Below are 27,995 nucleotides of genomic sequence, written 5' to 3' on the forward strand. Positions count from 1 at the left end.
CAATCAAATTAATGTCGATTTCTAACTATCACCAAGACGCGTGATCGTAATCAATAATTGTTTTCACAAATATGCTCCGGCTATCCAAACTTGATAGAAGCTGGGCTCTCTTAATGTCCGTAAGAGGGTCTCAACACTCACCTCGGACTTCACAACTTGGCTATAAGTCGGTTAGGTTTACGTCTCAACGGGAAAAGTTGATGACAGACCTGACGTCCACGTGTAACGTCACGACGTCAAGATCGGTTCATTAGGCCTGCCCACTTGCGTGACACGAGATTAACGGCAGCCAAAACTACACGAAATATAAACGGTAATGGCAGTCGTCGAACCCATGTAAAAACTGTTAGAAATTGACTGCAAAAAGGCAAGTTAATGCCCTCGTCGTCAGTACGCTGGTTTGCCATTGACACCTCAACGTCCCGCTCATCGTGTGTGATGGTTGACAGTCAATGTGCCTACACGTTTCCCTATAAGGGGTTGGGGGTTCATGCCCTTCACGGTCACGGCCGAATCTCGATTCACGTTATTCCTATCAGACGGTCGTCAACGTGTGTACCGGCGTCGAGGAGAGCGTCTTGCTAACGCGCGTGTTTTGGATTACGAAAAATTTGGGGATGGATCGGTGATGGTTTGGGGAGTAATTTTACATGGTTTAAAGTCACCTTTAGTGGTCATTAACGGGAATTTAACGGCTGTATACTATCGAGATGAGCTCCTGTAGCCTGTTGCTGAGGCCTTTCCTTATAAGGCACCATTTGACCTGTCAGCATGATAACACTAGGCCATTCGTTTCTAGTGTTTGTAGAGACTTTCTTGAAAACCAGAACACAGTCCCTAGTGATTAGCCTCCATATAGCCCCTGTGGAATGAATTACCTTGCTCTACGGGCAATCAATGTCCTTATGACCTCCATATTACGCAGAAATATAGACGCTAAAGCTGTTCGGGGAGAGCACACACGATATTAGGGATCGGTTTCCGGTAATTTCAACGTTATGTACATTAGATAACCTAGATTCTAGACGGCCCATTGACGTCCTGGCTCGGTAAAAAACTCAGAAAATTATAAAACTATTCCGACAGTCCCAGGTATCTTATGTTGAGTACAAAATCTTAAATTATATTTTGTATTCTTATAAAACTATTCCACAGTCCCAGGTATCTTATGTTGAGTACAAAATGTTAAATTATATTTATTTTGTATTATCATAAAACCATTCCACAGTCCCAGGTATCTTATGTTGAGTACAAAATGTTAAATTATATATATTTTGTATTATCATAAAACCATTCCACAGTCCCAGGTATCTTATGTTGAGTACAAAATGTTAAATTATATATATTTTGTATTATCATAAAACCATTCCACAGTCCCAGGTATCTTATGTTGAGTACAAAATGTTAAATTATATATATTTTGTATTATCATAAAACCATTCCACAGTCCCAGGTATCTTATGTTGAGTACAAAATGTTAAATTATATATATTTTGTATTATCATAAAACCATTCCACAGTCCCAGGTATCTTATGTTGAGTACAAAATGTTAAATTATATATATTTTGTATTATCATAAAACCATTCCACAGTCCCAGGTATCTTATGTTGAGTACAAAATGTTAAATTATATCTTATATTTTTATAAAATTATTTCAAACATTCCTGGATGATTGTACATGTACAGTGTTAACATTCATGTTGTTTAGAAATTATTGAAATATAAACAATATTATATAATCTTGCAAGACTTAATGTTTGTTTGTTTATAATATAAATAACAGATTCTTCTTTTAAAAAAATATGCAATATCTATTTTATCGGATTAGCAATAATAAACAAACGTTATCGGAAATAGTACACCGACCTGTCTGTGTGTTATTATAGCCTGTGCTTGGAGCTGTATCCGTGATAGGCTTCGTTCTAGGAATCTGACGCTGTTGTGTCATATACATACAACAAAGTTATATATAAGTAGTCGAGTGTTTTACACTGAAATGAAATTTTAAGTTCAGATATTGTATATGCATAAACATTTATAATCAAAAACAAGATTACAGATAACAATGAAGTGACAATGTTTTGAAGAAAAGACTATTATATTACGAAAAGATTTGTTATCTTAGTGTACAATATATAAGTATCTGTTATGTTGTTCAGCACACAATATATAAGTATGATGTCGTATCTGTTGTGTTGTCTGTGTACATTCCTATGTCCGGTGTAAACAATATCAAATAAACCTATTTTTCTATGATCGTCTTCTGGTGTTTATTGTTTGTGATTTAACGTTTTTCTAACGGCTTATGATGAATTGAATAGTTCAAACTTTTCAGATTATGCTTACATATTTTAGAACATATATTAAAATTAAAACGTAAATGCAACTTTGAATAAAGTGGCTTTCCAAATCAATCGTTGTTCCCTTTAATATCCAATGTGTTGGGCATGTATAACGCGCGGAAATTTATTTTTGTGTTGTAAGTTATTCTAATTTTCTTGCAATAGTCGTCAACTGACGGAAAAACCCGTTGAACAGGGTTTCAAAAGATGCAGGCCGATGAAGCTGGACGTAATGGATGCTCGTTAGTTTGCCTGTAGAATCCGTTTTTGTGTACCTTGTTCTCAATTGAGAACTTTACACTATTTACTTGGATTGAGCAAGGTTTACATTACGGGTGTCGTCAATGAAGCATAAGACGTTTGATCTTTCGGAACACCTGGTCTTTTTCTCCTTGTACTTTTTCATGGTTCTCCATGTAAATTTTTTTTTTTTAATTTTTTTATCCTAGTTAAATGGAATTTGAGTTTGGGTTATGGTTATGTTGACATGTTCCCTTTTTCAAAACCGAGAAGAAATACACTGATGATAACCTCTGTGAAAATGATCGAATTTCTAACTGCAATATCTTCGCTGAGTTTGGTTATAAAGTCTCTCAAAAGACTAATGGCATCCCCAAAAGAACAATCCGTGTCCCACTTTTGGTTCGCTGTTTTTGTTTCATATAAGGCTAAAATCATTGTAAGCATATCGTAAAAGGTCACAAAGACCTTGCCTCCAGTTTCATTGAAAGTTTACACCGCCATGTAAACTTTGGTCAACTCCAGTAAGCAAAGTCACTTTCTCAAATATGAACAAGGTTTACAACTAATAGGCAAACTAACGAGCATCAAACACGTCCAGTTTCACATCGCAAAAAGAAATAAAATATTTCTCAATGAGATCACTATGGCGACCGTAAAAGTGGGAACAAGCCCTGGAATATCGAATAAACTGCGACATGTAAACAACATAAGTTGGGATTGTTGCTATCCAGAAATGGAAAAATTAACAATAGAAAATTGAGAGCTTATCACGGAGCTTGGAGAAAAGCTGTCCATGTGGGTTCGTTCAAGAGAAAGATCTATATTATAGGTAGCGGCAGGTGCTGAAGAGTGGTAGATATATAAAATTAAACATCTTGCTAGACCACACTCATAAGGAGAGGTAGAGCAAGAACACGCAGCAGGAGAGTGGAAAGTAGTAAAACGTTCGAACAGGATGGAAAACGTTTGGTTTCTGTTAAGTCTCCATAAGGTGTTCAATCTTGACAGTATCAGGCAGATTTAATGTAGCTCCACTGACCTTGGTAGCAATAGCATATCCTTTGATACATCGAAGAAGCTATTACAAGTATGAAAGTGAATCTGAAACTAAACAAATTCCAATCTTAATGGTCATTGCGATCATATGGCGCGGTTCACTGCAGTATGATGACCATCCATTGATTTACATAATTGTCCTTTACTTTACGGCAGTAGAGTAAATAAAATACTTTTTTCTAAAGAAACAAATGTATCGGTGCTTTCTATAACTAAAATCCGACTTCAATTTAATGCATCCAAAGCAACAGAAGGACGAGAAATTCAAAAGGTCGAGACAGTCGAAAGGAGGACTAGAGAGTTAAAAAGTCGAGACAGTCGAAATGAGGACTAGAGAGTGAAAAGATTGAGACAGTCGAAAGAAGGACTAGAGAGTGAAAAGATTGAGACAGTCGAAAGGAGGACTAGAGAGTGAAAAGATTGAGACAGTCGGATGGAGGACTAGAGAGTTAAAAGGTCGAGACAGTCGAAAGGAGGACTAGAGAGTGAAAAGATTGAGACAGTCGGAAGGAGGACTAGAGAGTTAAAAGGTCGAGACAGTCGAAAGAAGGACTAGAGAGTGAAAAGGTTTAGACAGTCGAAAGGAGGACTAGAGAGTGAAAAGGTTGAGGCAATCCAAAGGAGGCCTAAAGTGTGACATGATCGAGACAGTCAAACGGAGGACTAGAAAGTGAAAAGATCGATACAGTCAAAAAAGGACTAGAGAGTGAAAAGATCGAATCATTCGAAAGGAGGCCGAGAGAGTGAAAAGATCGAGACAGTCAAAAGGATTCACAGAGAGTGAAAAGATCGAAACAGTCGAAAGGATTCACAGAGGGTGAAAAGATTGAGACAGTCGAAAGGAGGTCTGGAGTGAAAATGTCAAGAGTCAAAAGGAGGCAGAGAGAGTAAAAAGGTTGAAACAATCGAGGGCCGAGACAGTGAAAAGGTCATGGCAGGAAAAAGGAGACCGAGAGAGTGGAAAAGGTCGAGACAGTCAAAAGGAGGCAGAGAGAGTGAAAAGGTCGAGTCTGTCAAAAGGAGGAAGAGAGAGTAGAAAAGGCCGAGACAGTCGAAGGGAGGAAGAGAGAGTAAAAAGGTCGAGTCTGTCAAAAGGAGGCAGAGAGAGTGAAAAGGTCGAGTCTGTCAAAAGGAGGCAGAGAGAGTGAAAAGGTCGAGTCTGTCAAAAGGAGGCAGAGAGAGTGAAAAGGTCGAGTCTGTCAAAAGGAGGAAGAGAGAGTAAAAAAGGCCGAGACAGTCGAAGGGAGGCAGAGAGAGTAAAAAGGTCGAGTCTGTCAAAAGGAGGCAGAGAGAGTGAAAAGGTCGAGTCTGTCAAAAGGAGGCAGAGAGAGTGAAAAGGTCGAGTCTGTCAAAAGGAGGAAGAGAGAGTAAAAAAGGCCGAGACAGTTGAAGGGAGGAAGAGAGAGTAAAAAGGTCGAGTCTGTCAAAAGGAGGAAGAGAGAGTGAAAAGGTCGAGTCTGTCAAAAGGAGGAAGAGAGAGTAAAAAGAGTCTGTCAAAAGGAGGCAGAGAGAGTGAAAAGGAGGTCTGTCAAAAGGAGAAGAGAGAGTGAGGAAGAGAGAGTGAAAAGGTCGAGTCTGTCAAAAGGAGGCAGAGAGAGAGAGTCAAAAGGAGGCAGAGAGAGACAGTCAAAAAGGGAGGCAGAGAGAGTAAAAAGGTCGAGTCTGTCAAAAGGAGGCAGAGAGAGTGAAAAGGTCGAGTCTGTCAAAAGGAGGAAGAGAGAGTAAAAAAGGCCGAGTGAGAGTGAAAAGTGAAAAGGTCGAGTCTGTCAAAAGGAGGCAGAGAGAGAGAGTAAAAAAGGCAGAGAGAGACAGTCGAGACAGGAGAGAGAGGCAGAAGAGAGAGTGAAAAGGTTGAGTCTGTCAAAAGGAGGCAGAGAGAGTGAAAAGGTCGAGTCTGTCAAAAGGAGGCAGAGAGAGTAAAAAGGTCGAGTCTGTCAAAAGGAGGCAGAGAGAGTAAAAAGGTCGAGTCTGTCAAAAGGAGGAAGAGAGAGTAAAAAAGGCCGAGACAGTCGAAGGGAGGCAGAGAGAGTGAAAAGGTCGAGTCTGTCAAAAGGAGGCAGAGAGAGTAAAAAGGTCGAGTCTGTCAAAAGGAGGCAGAGAGAGTAAAAAGGTCGAGTCTGTCAAAAGGAGGAAGAGAGAGTAAAAAAGGTCGAGTCTGTCAAAAGGAGGAAGAGAGAGTAAAAAAGGTCGAGTCTGTCAAAAGGAGGAAGAGAGAGTAAAAAAGGTCGAGTCTGTCAAAAGGAGGCAGAGAGAGTAAAAAGGTCGAGTCTGTCAAAAGGAGGCAGAGAGAGTGAAAATGCAAAATATTGATACTTTTTTCACGAATGCTTGAAATTAAGTTTTACCCGATATTTTTTACAAAAACTAATTTATGTTCTAGTTCTAATGTCACTAAATAGGAAAGAAACAAAAGCACTTCAAACACTTAATCAAAAAATTTAATATTCAATATTCAAACGAATATAACAATGTCAAAGATTAAAAAACAAAAGTTACTTTCATACATCTATACACTGTCTAATACGAGTATCTTAAATTAAATCAACATTCTATGACTCTTCTATATCACATAACTTTGAAGATTGTTATATAAGAACTTTAATTGTTGTAGACGAAAAAAATTGTAAAAATATAGCTATATACTTGTTACTATTTATCTAATAGGGAAAATGTGTGAAAGAATAAAGAATATTTTGACAACTTCATAAAGATCCTCCTTTCTATGACAGAGAATCAATTACGTTATTTTTAACAAAGGAAAATCGTTAATGATTGTCAAAAAAATAAAGATATTAAAACAGTATATGTAATATTGTTCATGCACTGAAACTGCTTAAATCCATGTTTAACGGGGAATGCATGAAAACATTTTCCTATTAACACTTATTGACAACAATGTTTTTGCTTTGTTGTGTTTTGTTTTAAAGAAAAATTCAAAATGAGCATGTTGTAATTAAGATACAACATTTATTAACGTTTCGATGGAAAAAACATTTACTTAAAGAGGTTCTGGATTTTACTTGCAATTCACAACTTATTCATCATATTCTATCAAAATATACCCTATGAAGCTTGCAAATCCCTGGAAGGTTTTTGTGATTCCTTCACAGCAGCCTCTTGTGTGTCAGTGAAGTGATCACAAGGAAAAAGTGGCGAATTTACGAATTTCTGTAAGTTGATACAGAAAGCCAGAATTTACTACATTCATTTAGAGTTCATTAACAGATTTAGACATTAAAACAATGAAAAACCTTAATAATCTGAAATAGATAAGGAGATACAAATGTTAAGCTAGGTTTACAATTATTTTAGAACTCCTTAAAATATTTTGATGCAAAATGATGTCATGACCATATAGTTGTTTAACATGGGTAACTGAAATATCTATGTTGTCAATGAACGTAATGTAGAGACAGGCTTTTATAATTAATACATTCATAAGTCTTTTCCATTTATAAAATATACAAAGGTATACCTTAATGAGACAATGTACTAATCTGTTCCAATACATGACTTGCCTTTCTGTATTGCAATAGTGTGTGGTCTTGAAATATATTTTTTTAAAATGACAAAATTTCTAAACTACTGCATTGGCTTTTCCTACTGTGTAACACTTAATTTTGCTTAGATAATTATATGCATTAATGGCATTTTCTTAATTCTCAAAAAAAGTATCTCGTCAAAAGTGATGAAGATGAAAACAATTAAGAGCCATCCATAGTTTGCCTAGGGTGTAAGCCCTATCTCATATGCTAATGCCTTCTGTACATTTACTTATATCCTTACCCTAAAAAGCTACCAAATGAACATCTTTAATCTTTAAATATTTGAAATATTCATATTTACTGATCACATCTATTACCTGTACATTGCTCCAACATACCCATTCTATCATTTTTCTTGAAGAAACTGATCCATTATTTGTGTTATCAATCACAACACCTCAGCAAAGATCTACACAATGTTACTTAACACATTTCAGTATCACTTTCCTAATAAGACTCATAAGACTTTGAATAATTATCTTGTGATAATCCCTATCAGCAATTCCTTGTTGAATGACAAAAAAAATAAATCAAAATATGGTAAATCAATATATAGGAAAGTTCCCATCCAATGGTGCATCTGATTTAAATCATATTAAAGTAAATCTACATCTGATTGTAGCCCCTCATCTGAAGTCTGAAGTACTCACCAGTGAGTGTGTGGCCATGTCTGTAATACTCACCAGTGAGTGTGTGGCTATGTCTGAAGTACTCAACAGTGAGTGTGTGGCCATGTCTGAAGTACTCACCAGTGAGTGTGTGGCCATGTCTGTAATACTCACCAGTGAGTGTGTGGCCATGTCTGTAATACTCACCAGTGAGTGTGTGGCCATGTCTGTAATACTCACCAGTGAGTGTGTGGCCATGTCTGTAATACTCACCAGTGAGTGTGTGGCCATGTCTGTAATACTCACCAGTGAGTGTGTGGCCATGTCTGAAGTACTCACCAGTGAGTGTGTGGCCATGTCTGTAATACTCACCAGTGAGTGTGTGGCCATGTCTGAAGTACTCACCAGTGAGTGTGTGGCCATGTCTGTAATACTCACCAGTGAGTGTGTGGCCATGTCTGTAATACTCACCAGTGAGTGTGTGGCCATGTCTGTAATACTCACCAGTGAGTGTGTGGCCATGTCTGAAGTACTCACCAGTGAGTGTGTGGCCATGTCTGAAGTACTCACCAGTGAGTGTGTGGCCATGTCTGTATTACTCACCAGTGAGTGTGTGGCCATGTCTGAAGTACTCACCAGTGAGTGTGTGGCCATGTCTGTAATACTCACCAGTGAGTGTGTGGCCATGTCTGAAGTACTCACCAGTGAGTGTGTGGCCATGTCTGTAATACTCACCAGTGAGTGTGTGGCCATGTCTGAAGTACTCACCAGTGAGTGTGTGGCCATGTCTGTAATACTCACCAGTGAGTGTGTGGCCATGTCTGAAGTACTCACCAGTGAGTGTGTGGCCATGTCTGTAATACTCACCAGTGAGTGTGTGGCCATGTCTGAAGTACTCACCAGTGAGTGTGTGGCCATGTCTGTAATACTCACCAGTGAGTGTGTGGCCATGTCTGAAGTACTCACCAGTGAGTGTGTGGCCATGTCTGTAATACTCACCAGTGAGTGTGTGGCCATGTCTGAAGTACTCACCAGTGAGTGTGTGGCCATGTCTGTAATACTCACCAGTGAGTGTGTGGCCATGTCTGAAGTACTCACCAGTGAGTGTGTGGCCATGTCTGTAATACTCACCAGTGAGTGTGTGGCCATGTCTGTAATACTCACCAGTGAGTGTGTGGCCATGTCTGAAGTACTCACCAGTGAGTGTGTGGCCATGTCTGTAATACTCACCAGTGAGTGTGTGGCCATGTCTGTAATACTCACCAGTGAGTGTGTGGCCATGTCTGAAGTACTCACCAGTGAGTGTGTGGCCATGTCTGAAGTACTCACCAGTGAGTGTGTGGCCATGTCTGTAATACTCACCAGTGAGTGTGTGGCCATGTCTGAAGTACTCACCAGTGAGTGTGTGGCCATGTCTGAATTACTCACCAGTGAGTGTGTGGCCATGTCTGAAGTACTCACCAGTGAGTGTGTGGCCATGTCTGTAATACTCACCAGTGAGTGTGTGGCCATGTCTGTAATACTCACCAGTGAGTGTGTGGCCATGTCTGAAGTACTCACCAGTGAGTGTGTGGCCATGTCTGTAATACTCACCAGTGAGTGTGTGGCCATGTCTGAAGTACTCACCAGTGAGTGTGTGGCCATGTCTGAAGTACTCACCAGTGAGTGTGTGGCCATGTCTGAAGTACTCACCAGTGAGTGTGTGGCCATGTCTGTAATACTCACCAGTGAGTGTGTGGCCATGTCTGTAATACTCACCAGTGAGTGTGTGGCCATGTCTGTAATACTCACCAGTGAGTGTGTGGCCATGTCTGTAATACTCACCAGTGAGTGTGTGGCCATGTCTGTAGTACTCACCAGTGAGTGTGTGGCCATGTCTGTAGTACTCACCAGTGAGTGTGTGGCCATGTCTGAAGTACTCACCAGTGAGTGTGTGGCCATGTCTGAAGTACTCACCAGTGAGTGTGTGGCCATGTCTGAAGTACTCACCAGTGAGTGTGTGGCCATGTCTGAAGTACTCACCAGTGAGTGTGTGGCCATGTCTGTAATACTCACCAGTGAGTGTGTGGCCATGTCTGTAATACTCACCAGTGAGTGTGTGGCCATGTCTGAAGTACTCACTGGCCATGTCTGAAAAAAAATGTCTGATATAACTAATATTCCACAAAAACACATTATAATTAATTTGGTCTATAAACAAGAAAAAAAATCTCAGTATTAACAATATATATATAACATAGCACTAATTATAACAAAAAGACAAACAACATCAGAAGTAGACACTTATCATCTATAAACACTGGTATAGAAATAAATAAAGGTAAAACATTTACATAACATTATATTTCTGTTCTGGCTTAACTATGTAACAGAACTCCAATGTATCGAATCTTTGTTACAGGTTTTAGTTGTAGGAATGCATATGATGTTAAACAGGTAAATTGACAGATGTGATTGGGTAAACAGGCAAATTGATAGATGTTAAACAGGTAAATTGACAGATGTTACTGGGTAAACAGGTAAATTGACAGATGTGACTAGGTAAACAGGTAAATTGATAGAGGTTTCTGGGTAAACAGGTAAATTGAGAGAGGTTGCTGGGTAAACAGGTAAACTGACATATGCTACTGGGTAAACAGGTACATTGATATAGGTTACTGGGAAAACAGGTAAATTGATTGAGGTTACTGGGTAAACAGGTACATTGATAAAGGTTACCAAGAAACGGGTAAATTGACTGGTGTTACTGGGTTAACAGGTTAACTGATAGAGATTACTGGGTAAACAGGTAAATTGACAGATGCTAAACAGGTAAATTGATAAATGTGACTGGGTAAACAGATAAATTGATAGAGGTTACTGGGTAAACAGGTAAATTGACAGATGTTAAACAGGTAAATTGATACAGGAGACTGGGTAAACATGTAAAGTGACAGATGCTACTGGGTAAATAGGTTAATTGATAGAGGTTACACGGTAACCAGGTAAATCAACAGGTGTTACTGTGTAAACAGGTAAATCAGTGGGACTACAGTGGGGGCCACATAACTTAAACAATGACTATGAAAGTTGTCATTGCACCATGGCAAGCCATACAAGCTCATTGTATCTACCAACCAAATCAGTGCACCACACAATATGTGGCTGATCACAATGTATGACATCTCATGTGACTATGATTGCCGTTAGTGTACCACACAATATGTGGCTTGTCACAATGTATGACATCTCATGTGACTATGATTGCCATTAGTGTACCACACAATATGTGGCTGATCACAATGTATGACATCTCATGTGACTATGATTGCCGTTAGTGTACCACACAATATGTGGCTGATCACAATGTATGACATCTCATGTGACTATGATTGCCATTAGTGTACCACACAATATGTGGCTTATCACAATGTTTGACATCTCATGTGAGTATGATTGCTGTTAGTGTACCACAAAATATGTGGCTGATCACAATGTATGACATCTCATGTGAGTATGATTGCCGTTAGTGTACCACAAAATATATGGCTGATCACAATGTATGACATCTCATGTGACTATGATTGCCATAAGTGTACCACACAATATGTGGCTTTTCACAATGTATGACATCTCATGTGACTATGATTGCCGTTAGTGTACCACAAGGAAAGTCATTCAATGTAATGTGTTATTTGTAAATATAATAATGATTCCTAACACATTAAAATTTTTCAGAAAATATACTGTTTCTAATTCTAGGAAATATATAAAAAAAGATAAACACTGTACATTTCAATTCAACAATCTTCTAAACACAAATTAAAAGAAATAAAACTAAATCCTTGAAATTGCTATATTGATTAGCAGCTCATAACAATGTTAATGCTCAATGTTAGGGGTAATTACAGAACAATGAGACAGCATCAGTTTGTAACTTTACTGAGAGCTGATTACCAGATATGAGCTTAACGACTGACAAATACAGCAGGTGTGTGTAGATCTTAATGTATTACTGAATTATAATAGTCTACCTATACCCCATCTATCTTCATGACGTGTAGCTAAAGCAGTAAACTGAAAAAAATCCAGCTGATAAAATATCACTTGTGGAAGAACATCAGCTACAAATCTGTAATCAGGGCAAATCTCTGATGTCAACTAACTATATAGTCAGTTTATTGTTTATTTACTTTTCTATGAAATCAATTATTTTGTATCATCATCTGCAGACATACTTAAATACCACCACTGAATCTGAAAATTGGTTAAGTCAAAGTTGCAAATCTGATAATTAGTTACGTCAAAGTTGCCAATATGATAATTGGTTAAGTCAAAGTTGCCAATCTGATAATTGGTTAAGTCAAAGTTGCCAATCTGATAATTAGTTACGTCAAAGTTGCCATTATGATAATTGGTTAAGTCAAAGTTGCCAATCTGATAGTTGGTTAAGTCAAAGTTGCCAATCTGATAATTAGTTACGTCAAAGTTGCCAATATGATAATTGGTTAAGTCAAAGTTGCCAATCTGATAATTGGTTAAGTCAAAGTTGCCAATCTGATAATTAGTTACGTCAAAGTTGCCAATCTGATAATTGGTTAAGTCAAAGTTGCCAATCTGATAATTAGTTACGTCAAAGTTGCCAATATGATAATTGGTTAAGTCAAAGTTGCCAATCTGATAATTGGTTAAGTCAAAGTTGCCAATCTGATAATTGGTTAAGTCAAAGTTGCCAATCTGATAATTGGTTAAGTCAAAGTTGCCAATCTGATAATTGGTTAAGTCAAAGTTGCCAATCTGATAATTGGTTAAGTCAAAGTTGCCAATCTGATAATTGGTTAAGTCAAAGTCGCCCATCTGATATTATTTGGCAGTCTATAATCAGTATGATTTTTAGAAGTTGACTGATTTTGTCAAAGAAAAACCAATAAAAAAAGCATCACACTGTGACAACATTCCAAAAAACGAAAATGACTAGATTCCCCTGGAACTTATCACAAAACATATTCATGTCTTAGACAGGTCTGTGATGTACGAACGGTCGTTTGACACATTTCTGATATATAAAACATGAAAATAAAGTCGAGATTGAATTTAAACTTGGGAAACATTCTCCATGTTCCGTAAAATTCAATACATCAAATAAACAGCAAAAATGAATGTTGAGTGAATGTTAACGTGGCAACACTAATAACTAGTCACTGTACAATATAAGGCTTTTACATGATGTTTCTGTAGCCTGGAGGAGACTGATAGCTAGTCACTATATAGTATTCGATTGTCACATGATAGTTCTATAGCCTGGAGAGAATGATAGCTAGTCACTATAGTCATAGTATTAGATTGTCACATGATGTTTCTGTAGCCTGGAGGAGACTGAAGTTATAGTCACTATACTGTAGTAGATTGTCACATGATGTTTCTGTCACTATAGCCTGGAGGAGACTGATAGCTAGTCACTGTACAGTATTAGATTGTCACATGATGTTTCTGTAGCCTGGAGGAGTCTGATTGCTAGTCACTATTCAGTAGTTGATTGTCACATGATGTTTCTGTAGCCTGGAGGAGACTGATAGCTAGTCACTATACAGTATTAGATTGTCACAGTTTCTGTAGCCTAGATAGCTAGTCACTATATAGTATTTGATTGTCACATGTAGTTTCTGTAGCCTGGAGGAGACTGAGAGCTAGTCACTATACAGTATTAGATTGTCACATGATGTTTCTGTAGCCTGGATTGATAGAGTCACTGATTGTCACATGATGTTTCTGTAGTCACTATACAGTATTAGATTGTCACATGATGTTTCTGTAGCCTGGAGGAGACTGATAGCTAGTCACTATATAGTATTTGATTGTCACATGATGTTTCTGTAGCCTGGAGGAGACTGATGGCTAGTCACTATACAGTATTAGATTTCACATGATTTTTCTGTAGCCTGGAGGAGACTGATAGCTAGTCACTATATTGTATTTGATTGTCACATGAAGTTTCTGTAGCCTGGAGGAGACTGAGAGCTAGTCACTGTACAGTATTAGATTGTCACATGATGTTTCTGTAGCCTGGAGGAGACTGATAGCTAGTCACTGTACAGTATTAGATTGTCACATGATGTTTCTGTAGCCTGGAGGAGACTGAGAGCTAGTCACTATATAGTACTCGATTGTCACATGATAGTTCTATAGCCTGGAGAGAATGATAGCTAGTCACTATATAGTATTTCATTGTCACATGAAGTTTCTGTAGCCTGGAGGAGACTGATAGCTAGTCACTATATAGTATTTGATTGTCACATGATGTTTCTGTAGACTGGAGGAGACTGATAGCTAGTCACTCTACAGTATTAGATTGTCACATGAAGTTTCTGTAGCCTGGAGGAAATCGATAGCTAGTCACTATACAGTATTAGATTGTCATATGATGTTTCTGTAGCCTGGAGGAGACTGAGAGCTAGTCACTGTACAGTATTAGATTGTCACATGAGGTTTCTGTAGCCTGGAGGAAATTGATAGCTAGTCACTATACAGTAGTAGATTGTCACATGATGTTTCTGTAGCCTGGAGGAGACTGATGGCTAGTCACTATACAGTAGTAGATTGTCACATGATGTTTCTGTAGCCTGGAGGAGACTGATAGCTAGTCACTATATAGTATTTGATTGTCACATGATGTTTCTGTAGCCTGGAGGAGACTGATAGCTAGTCACTATATTGTATTTGATTGTCACATGATGTTTCTGTAGCCTGGAGGAGACTGATGGCTAGTCACTATACAGTATTAGATTGTCACATGATTTTTCTGTAGCCTGGAGGAGACTGATAGCTAGTCACTATATAGTATTTGATTATCACATGAAGTTTCTGTAGCCTGGAGGAGACTGAGAGCTAGTCACTGTACAGTATTAGATTGTCACATGATGTTTCTGTAGCCTGGAGGAGACTGATGGCTAGTCACTATACAGTAGTAGATTGTCACATGATGTTTCTGTAGCCTGGAGGAGACTGATAGCTAGTCAATATATAGTATTTGATTGTCACATGATGTTTCTGTAGCCTGGAGGAGACTGATAGCTAGTCACTATATTGTATTTGATTGTCACATGATGTTTCTGTAGCCTGGAGGAGACTGATGGCTAGACACTATATTGTATTTGATTGTCATATGATTTTCCTGTAGCCTGTAGGAAATCGATAGCTAGTTACTATACAATATTAAATTGTCACATGATATTTCCATAGCGTGAAGGAGACCGATAGCTAGTCATTACACAGTATTAAATTGTCACAATATTTTTGTACCTTAAAGAGATATCCATTTTTAGTAACTACAAATGTTCATGATCAGAATTTGGATGTAGTGTCCTTCAAACAAAGCATCATCATTAAGTATTTCTCGGTGTCTTGGGTGAGGTCAACAGCCAGCTGAAGATAGTGACCTCGTAGCTCCTCTATATGGGTAGGTAACTTTTCTAACTCCTTCACATTCTCTGGAGACAGGCTACCAAATTCTTTCTCTGGTAATTTGACCCTGACCCGAAGTGGAACATGGCTCTTAGCTGGGGAAAAAAATATCAAATTCATTACATATGTAAAATTGTAGTGTTAACTTATGGCCTAAAACAGAAAAGACACTAGATAAGCTAGCATCATCCAGAATTCACTTGAGATGGGACAAAACCCTTGAGACAAATGTCTGATTCTGTCCCGCCTTTCTGTTAAAAGTATATTAAGACAAATCACATGAATACAGACAAGAATTCCACGAAAGTGAATGTATCGCCTGCCCAGCAAGGTGTGTGGAGATGAGTTTTATGGAACAATAGCCATAGATATTCATTGTATTTATTCCATTTATATAATTTGTCCATTTGTTTGAGTAAACTTGCAGATTAGATGCATAGTGTCGAAGGTAACAAAGTCCCAAGGATAAATTTTCCTTATTAAAACAAGGTCATGTTTTTATTTTAATTCAAGTTTTTTAAAAAGTTAAAGCCATGAAAAATGTTAATTTGCAATAATATCCATGTACAGTGTATATTTATCAATTTTTGCTATACATGTTAAATAGATGTAAAAGCAATGAAATAGATGTCATTTGCAGTATGCAATATATATGCATTAACTGACAGTGGAATGGTATTTGTGTTTCTGAAACTTCATTTATTTTACACAAAATGTTCAACAAGATATACCTAGTTTTAATCACACTTTTGTCTGGATGCAAGTGTGCAAAGGGTCATTCTGTGGTATGGAACCACAATATCTGGGGTAAACCTATATGGTTGGGTAGATGGCCCCTCATATTTTAAAGCTTGATGTCACATGGGCCTAGCTATCACCATATGTATGTATATCAGAACAGAATGACGGTCTTCATAATAAAAACCCTTTAGGTATATGCCATGCAGTGTGGTATATCTGCTGGTATAAAACCTCAAAAAAATCATTTGTCATCAATACAGAGTAGAGAAGGATGTGATATCCCCAGTAATCGTCTGATGTCTGTACCACTACTTCTCCACCCTGTTGTCAGATATGGGCGATTAACTGTATATATACTATCCACCATTACACCAATACATACCACAGATCAGGACACTATAATTAGAATCTCACAGGCTACCTACATCAGACATTGTCACCAACACAAAAACATATTTCTTTCTAAGAGTCAGGGGACACTGCCCTAGGACAATGAATTAACCATGTACAATTTCAAGAATCTACTGACCAGTTATATATATGGATGGGTTTAGGGTAAGGGTGGGCTTATTAGCTGGCATGGGTTTATTACTGAAAAAAGCAGGTTACATAATGCTGAACAAACCTAAGTAACACGCACCTTTCAAACATTGTAAATAACTCAGTAGAGCATAATACTGAAGCATGGCAAGCTCTTCCACTGCTACAGAGGACACCTTTGGTATTAATCTACCCGCCCCAGCTTCCTCTTCCTCTTCAGACTGGGGTGTTGTGGGAGGTGTGTTCATCAGCCTTGGGGGCTGGGCCTGGAACAAATTTTCCATCACATCACGGACTCCTGATGGGAACTCATAGTAAGAGAAAGTGTCACATTCACAATTGTTTTCTAACATCAGTATTACCAGTTTAAATTGTAACAGACTTGACTGCATTGTCTGAAGCAACAATTTTTTATATCCTAGACTTAGGTATACAAAGCTCTTGATTAACTCAGAAGCACAAGTCCTGGCACAATCAGAACAACTCAGGTTTATGTCTATCGCAATCTTCAGAAGTCGCTGCAGCAATGGCAGCAGCTTACGAACTTCTTGTCGTAGTATTACATTTTCCGTTTGACTAGATTGATTAACGCCTGGATTTCTTTCACGAAAGAAAGGTGAAGAAATTTCCTGCACTTCCTGAAACTCTCCGTAAGTGAGAGAACAGACGACCCAGTTGGTAAGTTGTTTCACACACCCTGTGTACGACATACTATCAGATGTCAGGCATTTGAATGCCATGGACTGACGCAGACCTTTGGGGTCAACAACATCGTGGTAATAAAGGTCATCCTCATAACATGTGACTGTTAGCTGGAGAAACAGACTAATTCTAAGGAGGATGACCACATCCTGTTGTACGAAACCAAGTCCAAGGTTAATATTGTCCATCACAAGTTTGAGCGTTTCCCAGTCTATCTGGATTGTCCCTGGGTACCTCTGTTGAATCAATTTCAGGGTTCGGTAAGAGCTATACATTAAATCTACTTGACTGTTCTCTAAAATTCCTTTGAACAACAATTGTTTTATAATATCACTGGTGGGAGCATACTTAAGAGAAAAATCATAGATAAATTTAATAGCATGACGAAGACAGTAAGGGCCTTCCTCCTCAAAACAAACACCTATTGTGTCAATATGCATCTTGGATAACTTTAAGGATAGAGAATCTTCAAGTCCTTCTTTTGCAGGGAACTCCATATTAAACGGCTTTATGTTTTGCCAATCTTTTAGTGTTCTTGATGGCATATCAATATAAGTTGAAGATGATGGAATTGGCTTGAAAAAGTTTCGCACATCTGATGGTTTAGGTTTCCCAGACTCTAACACTACCTCATCTGATTTCCTTACAATTCGGCGTTTAGGTACATGTATATTCGAATCTAAGGATATAGATTTACCTAATTTCATGTTAACAATTTCATAATTGTTTTTCATGATGTTATCACTGGTAGCACTAATGCACCTGCCTAACCTGAGACGTTTTGACGGAGTAGGAGACAATCCTGGTGACTTTGTCGGTATGGTATCAGTGAATGCACTTGGTGTGCTCATCTGTCGCTCTAGGACAGGTGAGCATTTGTGTCTGGAGGAGACAGGTCGGAATGAGCCAGCAGGAACGGCAGGAGGGGAGAGCATGCCAGCACTAAGGACCTTGTCTGTCGAGTTCTCTGTTGACTTGTTCTCCTGGGGACAGCCCCCACTTAAGATATCTGAAAGAACCAATATTTATATTCAGTTTGATTCTAACTTAGAATATACATTACGTGGCTGATTTGTACCATTTTGTTATTTTGTCTTATCACCATGAAAAGAAGAGAGTTAAAAATATAAATTTGGGTTCTTTCATCTTTTCGTCCTGAAAAGACGAGAATTTGCTTACTTCATCCTTGTCTTTTCGTTCTGAAATATATTCATGCTAATAAGTGGCATTATTTTCATCTCTTCAGATTAACAAATCTTGTATTTTCATGTTTTCACTTGAGTAAATGCAAATTAAGATATGTTAATTTTCATCTTTTAAAAAGAACGAGAATTCAGATTTCTAATTTTTGTCTTTTTGTGGTGAAAAAGACAAAAAAACGAAAAAGCACAAATCATTCACCTTAACAAATACTACATTATATAAATTGTGCAGTCAAAATATTGATTGTATAATAAGTACAGGGATTTTGAAAGTGTTTGTAACCCCTGGAGTATCGACGATGGTTGTAGGAGTGCACAGATTGAAAGTGTTTGTAACCCCTGGAGTATCAAGGATGGCTGTAGGAGTGCACAGATTGAAAGTGTTTGTAACCCCTGGAGTATCGAGGATGGCTGTAGGAGTGCAGAGATTGAAAGTGTTTGTAACCCCTGGAGTATCGAGGATGGCTGTAGGGGTGCAGAGATTGAAAGTGTTTGTAACCCCTGGAGTATCGAGGATGGCTGTAGGGGTGCAGAGATTGAAAGTGATTGTAGCCCTGGAGTATCAAGGATGGTTGTAGGAGTGCACAGATTGAAAGTGTTTGTAACCCCTGGAGTATCGAGGATGGCTGTAGGAGTGCACAGATTGAAAGTGTTTGTAACCCCTGGCTGTATGCAGAGGAATGTAACCCCTGTATGGCTGTAGGGTGCACAGATTGAAAGTGTTTGTAACCACTGGAGTATCAAAGATTGAAAGTGTTTGTAACCCCTGGAGTATCGAGGATGGCTGTAGGGGTGCAGAGATTGAAAGTGTTTGTAACCCCTGGAGTATCGAGGATGGCTGTAGGGGTGCAGAGATTGAAAGTGTTTGTAACCCCTGGAGTATCGAGGATGGCTGTAGGAGTGCAGAGATTGAAAGTGTTTGTATCGAGGATGGCTGTATCAGAGATTGAAAGGATGGCTGTAGGAGTGCACAGATTGAAAGTGTTTGTAACCCCTGGAGTATCGAGGATGGCTGTAGGAGTGCAGAGATTGATTGAAAGTGTTTGTAACCCCTGGAGTATCGAGGATGGCTGTAGGAGTGCAGAGATTGAAAGTGTTTGTAACCCCTGTAAGTGTTTGTAACCCCTGGAGTCTCAAGGATGGCTGTAGGGGTGGAGTGCAGAGATTGAAAGTGTTTGTAACCCCTGGAGTATCAAGGATGGCTGTAGGAGTGCACAGATTGAAAGTGTTTGTAACCCCTGGAGTATCAAGGATGGCTGTAGGAGTGCACAGATTGAAAGTGTTTGTAACCCCTGGAGTATCAAGGATGGCTGTAGGAGTGCACAGATTGAAAGTGTTTGTAACCCCTGGAGTATCAAGGATGGCTGTGTAGGAAAGTGTTTGCAGGAGATTGAAAGTGTTTGTAACCCCTGGAGTATCAGGAGGATGGCTGTAGGAGGTGCTGTAGGAGCAGATTGAAAGTGTTTGTAACCCCTGGAGTATCAAGGATGGCTGTAGGAGTGCACAGATTGAAAGTGTTTGTAACCCCTGGAGTATCAAGGATGGCTGTAGGAGTGCACAGATTGAAAGTGTTTGTAACCCCTGGAGTATCAAGGATGGCTGTAGGAGTGCACAGATTGAGTTGCTGTAGGAGTGCACAGATTGAAGTGTTTGTAACCCCTGGATGGTATCACAGGATGGCTGTAGGATGTGCACAGATTGAAAGTGTTTGTAACCTCTGGAGTATCAAGGATGGCTGTAGGAGTGCACAGATTGAAAGTGTTTGTAACCCCTGGAGTATCAAGGATGGCTGTAGATTGAAAGTGTTTGTGCACAGATTGAAAGTGTTTGTAACCCCTGGAGTATCAAGGATGGCTGTAGGAGTGCACAGATTGAAAGTGTTTGTAACCCCTGGAGTATCGAGGATGGCTGTAGGGGTGCAGAGATTGAAAGTGTTTGTAACCCCTGGAGTATCAAGGATGGCTGTAGGAGTGCACAGATTGAAAGTGTTTGTAACCCCTGGAGTATCAAGGATGGCTGTAGGAGTGCAGAGATTGAAAGTGTTTGTAACCCCTGGAGTATCAAGGATGGCTGTAGGAGTGCACAGATTGAAAGTGTTTGTAACCCCTGGAGTATCGAGGATGGCTGTAGGGGTGCAGAGATTGATTGAAAGTGTTTGTAACCCCTGGAGTATCGAGGATGGCTGTAGGAGTGCACAGATTGAAAGTGTTTGTAACCCCTGGAGTATCAAGGATGGCTGTAGGAGTGCACAGAGATTGAAAGTGTTTGTAACCCCTGGAGTATCAAGGATGGCTGTAGGGGTGCAGAGATTGATTGAAAGTGTTTGTAACCCCTGGAGTATCAAGGATGGCTGTAGGAGTGCACAGATTGAAAGTGTTTGTAACCCCTGGAGTATCAAGGATGGCTGTAGGAGTGCACAGATTGAAAGTGTTTGTAACCCCTGGAGTATCAAGGATGGCTGTAGGAGTGCACAGATTGAAAGTGTTTGTAACCCCTGGAGTTTACCAGTAAAATTTCTGAGTTTGACATACAGAATGATATGCAATATGGAGAATTTGTAACCCCTAACAGTATCAAGGACAAAAATATATAAGTAAAAGATTTAGCATTGAAAGTGTTTGTAACCCCTGGAGTATCGAGGAAATTTTAAATATATATAAGTGTTTGTGGAGGTCTTGGGGGAGATAGTTATATAGTCTCATCTATATTTATACACACCTCTTAATCTCTTTTTTTTCAAATTACAATATCTTTAAATAAAACTAAATGTTCAGTCACTTGCACTGAAACCTTCATCAATCTGCACAATAGCTATTAGCAGTCATTTTTGTAGAATTTTTTTCAGGGAGTCCAGAACCCCAATGCATAAATTTTGATCAGTCCCAATACTAAGAGATATAGTAAGGTCTCAAAATTAGAGCGAGTCCCACAAGAAAATCCAGCGTCCAGGACTGAAAATATACATATCTGAGTCCCAGAAATAACTGGTATAGTTCTGATTAACACAAAGTTGTTATTCATTGATGTGTGTGTTTTTCTTTTAAATCTCTGGATTTACATATAAATAAATTACTGTATGAGCATAAATGATTAGTACAATTACATCACATGTATATCTTGTATAAGTATATTGTACAGCAGAAAGTCTGCATCATTTTTTTTAAAAATCGTATAATCTCAGTGATCAAGCTAAGGTTTGCATTGGGCATCTTACAAAGAGGATTCCTTTCAAATCAAATGGGGTTTATTGGTATATTTTTTAACCAAAATCCTGAATCTTTCATTTCAATACTAAAAATCATTGATTTTCATGAGGAACCTAATTTTTGTTGATATCTTGGGTACTCTGACTCAATCCACAAATTTATATATGTCCACTAAACAATAAACAGATAAAAGATGACAAGAATTATAGTACTAGTGAATATTTGGACCAAAATTTATCCAAGAAAGAATAATGAAATTTGAGCCTTACAAAATATATGATTTTCAATATGTTTTAAGAAGTTATGGGGATGACTTCAACCCAAGCTGTGGTAGAATTTCTCGACTGATTCATTGTTAAGTTTTCATCTTCAGCCCTGTCTATTAACGTAAATAGAATGACCTCATGACCTCACATCTCCACAAGGAGACTGATCATATCACATTTAGTCAGATTTACTTCCATCATCAGTAATGTTGTTGTCTGTAGCATTTAGACAACCTAACCTTGATAAATGAATATTGTGTCATTCATTCAGATCCAAATGAGTGATTACCACAAGAATTTAAAATCAATGAAAATGAATTGTTTTATCTGTGTTCAATGCTCACTACCTTTATCATGGACCTTCAAATGCTTCCTATATATAATGAAGGCAATCACTTTTATAAAACACCAAGTTATTAAAATTCAGATGGTCAGGAAAACTTTATTTCTTTTGTTTGTTAACTCACTTTAATTTTATCACCCTGTGAAAAGCCAGGGTCATTTCGCATCAAGGTCACCTTGTAATGGCTGGTAGCTATCTCATTGAACATGTAGATGGCCTATCACATGCTCTTCAGAGGTGTTTTGTCATCACAAGAAGTTTCTTGCCCAAGGACACAATTGCAACCACAATGTGATCTTATGATCTCAAGTAAGGATTGAACCACACACCTTGGATTATGATCAACTGAGGCCACAAACTCTGATGCATCACCAGGGCCAAATCTAGTTCCATTTTTAAGCTGCCATTTAAAGATAGTTTCATAAGAATGATCTAAATTTCCTCTTTTCTTTACAAATATATGTTCAATATTACTTTTATTTTGCTCTTCTTGTTCTTTCTAACTCTATCATTTTCATTCTCATTTTGTAATGTATATTATAATAAATTGGTCTTTCTAATCACGTATATATTTGGGTAAAGGCATAGAGAAGGTAATAGGGAATGATATATTATATATACTTCAGTGTTAAGTGACACCGAGAGGGGGACCCTGCTGATAGCAGACAGACTGACAAATAGGAGTTTGACCTCAGGTCAGTGGGGTTGTCATGGCTTCACTACCTTCAGTGTTATTATAACGTATACCTTTTATTTATGTGTGGTAGGGGGATGCCTGGTCGGGGCATGGGGAGAGAGGGCAGTTCCAATGTTGAGAACAGACGGGTGTGTGTGACAGTCTCTGGATACTTAGCTGAGGTCTATTACTAAGCTAAGGGTTTCTCAGGTGTTGATCTAGACTAATACAGTATGTGTTGTACAAAGTGTAAATAAACCTGTAAATCAAACTTTTGCTGTTGTGATGTATTTCCTCTGACTTATATATCCACCCAGTCATGTTAAAATATAATACCATCAAATACTCCCAATATGCACCAATATGTCAATATCTTAAAATAATTCAGGATTGGTTGTCTGCCTGAACTCCCCTCACAGCCTCAGCTTGCTTCATGGACCTCATGTCTTAGGCTTCCCCGTGATTACTCAACTGCAAAGTCTATTCCCCTTTGTTTCTGCAAGGGACCTCTTCCCCTGAAACCTAACTACTGTATTACATATTTTACTATTCAATGTTGATCTTAAATCTCTATCACTTGATAGGATTGATTGAATACTGAAATTTAAAACCTACCTGAGAAATGTCTTTCTATGGTGAAGGGCCACTTCTCCTCACTGTGAGTAGACTTTTCTGAAGAATTGTGCCCTTTGTTGGACTCTTCCAAACTTTTTGACTTATGAAGGCCCTTATTATTAACCGTCCTTAAGATGTTTGCTAACTTGGCACGGCCTTCTGATGACAGAATGGGTAATTTCCTGCCAATGTTTCCTTTGTTTCCATTGTCACTTTCCTTGCTGCTTTCACTTATCTTAGAACTTTGTTTTTGTGAATCTAGCACTTTATCAGTCAATGATCCTTCTGTTTTGCCCAAATCTCTCACTTTGCTGTTGTTCTCCAGATATGTGAATGCTGACCTTTGACTTTCGTTAATTACAGATTTGTCTGGTTTAGAGTGACTGGTTGTTGTACAACCCCCTGACACACTTTGATAATCATCCACAATCATACAATCACTGTCATCATTGATCTCCTCCTCAAACACCTGAACGTAGATACATTCCTCGTTACTGTCAAGGTCAGGAAGGTCGTTTGAGTCCTCATCTATTGTAGGCGTAAGGTCTGCAATGCTATCTGACCACTGTTTAGAGTTCTGTTTCTCTTGGCGAATTTTGCACCATGTCCGGTTGTGCATTGAAGCCCTTTTGGATGGCTTTTTAGACTTGGATGAGGAACTGGATGATGTAGCCATGCTCTATAATACAAGGCCAAAGTTAGATAAGGCAACATCAAACGATCTGAACAGTAAATCATACAAGATAATCATGCATTGACATACATACAAATTTAAGAGAAAATTCAATAATCACTTTTCTAGGTCACATAGTCTATTTCTGGAGTATGCGTTATATTTTCCACCACTAACTAAAATAGAATGTTTCACCGTTGTATTAACGTTGTATTGTAGTGCAGGGTATCTCAACCCTTGTGAAAAAAATGATAATTATAAGTTGTAAACATGAGAATGAGGCTTGTGTTAAAAGGTGCTATATTTAATTGTCTGTTTTCTGTACAATAGCAGTTAGCGGACACTATCAGTGGATTTGTAAGGTTTGCTGACAACCTGCATGTCACATTTGAATTTCTTCAAAAAGGCACATGTCCAGAATATATACAATGTTCTAAGTTATCACATTTATGAAGATTACTCATTTTATTGAATTATGGGACTAGTGCACCTCCCCATCTAAATTTTGGAATTTTTTCAATCACTTTGGATTTTCTTCAGTCATCTCCTAAGCTTAAAAAATTTAGCCTTTAGCATGACTGATGAGTCCTAGTAGGTAGAAACAGCTGTATGGTGCAGTTTAGTTCAATAATATTTGGCACTAGCCTATCTTATTCCAAACTTATCTTAAAGGCACTATTCACATGTATTTTTTGTATAATACCATTGATTTAGAACCCTTATCTCATCAACAAATGGGTGAAAGATAATTTTTGTTTTACCCTGCTTGTGTTACTAAATATAGTATACATGTTTTTGTTGTTTCAGTGCTTAGTAGTATTGATATATGACCTCATGGACACACATGTTGGTAACTGAAATGTTGAATGGATGTCATAGATTAAAATAATGATGTGGCGAATGACTTGTTACAAAATGTCATACTATTATCTTGACAGGAGAATCGTCAACGAAAAGCATGGATGATACCCGTCCAGCTGCAGGTAGTAGAAAATTGTGTGACACACTGTGATTTACCTTCAATGTCACTTTATTATTATAACAGACAAGTTTAACTGTTAGATGCTGTGTGTATGTATTACAGGACGGACAAGTTTAACTGTCAAATGCTGTGTGTATGTATTACAGGACAGACAAGTTAAACTGCTAGATGCTGTGTGTATGTATTACAGGACAGACAAGTTTAACTGTCAGATGCTGTGTGTATGTATTACAGGACAGACAAGTTTGACTGTTAGATGCTGTGTGTATGTATTACAGGACAGACAAGTTTAAATGTTAGATGCTGTGTGTATGTATTACAGGACAGACAAGTTTAACTGTTAGATGCTGTGTGTATGTATTACAGGACAGACAAGTTTAACCGTTAGATTCTGTGTTTTAACTGTTTTCAGCTGCCTTTTTGATGATATACACACAACATAATAAATTTATAATAATCAAATAAGTTATGTATATGTATGATATAAATACCAAATGAGAAGACTTACATACAAATGTAGGCTATGTCTGTTATCTAATCCTTGCTGTATGTTTTCGCAATAAAATCTGGTGAAATGAAATACAACACAATACCAATATGCATGTTTCCAATGATCCTTATGTTTGACTTAATTTATCTAACAGGTTTCATGTCCACAATTATGACCTTTCTGCCTTTTCAGTGGACAAGCATGTTTGAACTAGCACATGATGGAACTCTGAACACTATTTATGAATACTAGTAGTAATTATCCACCTGACCTATCAAAACATTTGGTATGACACTTGGCCTATCACAACAGTCTCCAGGAAGTGTTTATTTAATTACATCTGTAAGGTAAACACATGTTAATTAAGTCAACAATGGCACACCTGAATAGGGTGGCACAACATCAGACCAATCTACCAGTCTAAATCTGGAACCTTGATTTACACCATATAACACTTTTCGTGGTGATGTTATTTGATTTCATCATCTTTAGAAATATACTGTATATATGAATGTAGATGTACAATTCAACTGATTTGGACGATACACAGGTAAAGCATATGTATTTTTAAGTCTGACTTCAATTTATTACTTTCTAGTCAACATCAATATATAGGTTTTTGTACAATTACTAACGAAGATCAATGTCAACAATTCCTCGTACACATGCATGTATACATATATATATGTACATATCCAGTCTGCCAATTTCAACAGGTCACAGTGTCATAGATCATACAAATGTGACCCTCTTCCAACGCCATATTCATAATTATAAGCCCTCCTCCATCCCCGCCTTCTCATGGGTCACAGTATTGTTTATATATGTTGAGAATTACAACCGACATTTGATTTAATGTATTGCAATTACACGACCACACCCCCACCGTCCCTTCCACTCTCTACAAATGTTCGGTGGGACTCTGCGGAATGCGAGTTATTAACAAACAAAGTACGATGATACCTGGCAAATACTTTTACACTCTGACTTTATAGCTGCACCCTGTACGTTTCGTGTACCGGCCAGGGAGATAACTTATCAATACATGTTCAGATATATGTGATCTCGGCCATTGATTTGAATTCAAAACAACATAGAGACACGCCTTAAATGAAGGCTGGTCTTAGATTACCACCTTAGTATGCACCGAATTATGTACACAGATACTTACCTGTGAAATCATGATTGCCTCAATATGATATGATTGTTTTTTGACCGCAAGCAAGTGCTTGTACAAGTTTATTACCTCTAAGCTCAGTCTGATAGCCATTTCCATGTCGCGCTCAAAATCAAGGGTGAGCTTATCTCTCGCACATTCAGCTTGTTCCTCATCGCTGTCATCTCCATCGTTTGAACCCTCTTCGTCACTGTCGTCATCGTCTGAGATAACGATGACAGAGTCCATTTTTTCTTCCATTGAGTGCACGTTTATTTTTTCCTCTGTGGTTTGTTGCGTGTGTAATGCACATTCGGAACTCTCCGTCAACATAGAAATCGCCAACTCGTCCAACATTTAAGTTACTGAATACCAATTCGGCCGAAGAAGTGACAGACCTGGACAAATCAATAGACTCACTGTATATAAAAAAAGATCGTGTATTGTTTGTAAAGTACTTCCATGTTTAACATGGCTTAAAACATACAAATTACCTCTCATTGATTAATAGCGTGGTTAAACTCTTTACAGCTTGTGTTCAATCCTACCGTTAGATATAAAATAAACACTATAGTATGTGAAATGATAGATAAATCTCGAAATTACACTTGTATAGGGAATATGGTAATATTCTTTAAAATAAAGTAATATTTCTCTTGGCTTTACGTTTTTTGTTTTGTTTTTTGTTTTGTTTTTATTTTATATATATATATATTTTTATTATTATTATTTTTTTTTTTTTTTTGGAGAGTGGGTTTGATAGTTGCAATCGTTTTTATACACTCTAAATTAGTGTCCGTGACGCATTAGTTTTGGACCCCTTAAGAACCCAACATGCGAAATTGCCATCAAACAAATACATACAAGAATTCAAATGAGTTCACACAATTTGATTTTTTTTTAAACTGAACGTTGAAACACCAATATCTTTATAAAAAAAAATATCCACAGATTCGTCTTAAATTTTGCAAACCTGAAATGGTTGACATGTGTTTCGAGCATGTGACTGCAATTTCCTTTCTAATGACATAACTAATTCACAGAGACGTTTGAGTTAGCTTAGTGAGATTTTTTATAACACAAACTAATTAAATGAAGTTATTTTTTTATCGGTCGCTTTACAATTTGCAAGTGATGTACCCCCACTGTTACATGTAATTCAAACTT

The 27,995-nt window shown here is 38.0% G+C and overlaps 1 protein-coding gene across 1 annotated transcript; it reads right to left on the reverse strand.

The window, feature by feature from the left end:
- Positions 1-9,869: 9,869 nt before the first annotated feature.
- Positions 9,870-27,089, reverse strand: LOC132546941 (uncharacterized). Its single transcript, XM_060210670.1, has 5 exons — positions 26,919-27,089; positions 23,528-24,206; positions 16,618-18,228; positions 15,075-15,331; positions 9,870-9,926 (listed from the first exon to the last, which is right to left on the reverse strand). Exons 1-4 carry the CDS (start codon positions 27,087-27,089, stop codon positions 15,117-15,119), a joined length of 2,676 nt encoding a protein of 891 aa, XP_060066653.1. The 3' UTR covers positions 9,870-9,926; positions 15,075-15,116.
- Positions 27,090-27,995: the final 906 nt, after the last annotated feature.

This window comes from Ylistrum balloti, unplaced genomic scaffold (assembly GCF_031769215.1).
Source record: "Ylistrum balloti isolate Yb309-2 unplaced genomic scaffold, AGI_CSIRO_Ybal_v1 Utg369922, whole genome shotgun sequence".
Classification (NCBI taxonomy): Eukaryota; Metazoa; Mollusca; class Bivalvia; order Pectinida; family Pectinidae; genus Ylistrum; species Ylistrum balloti.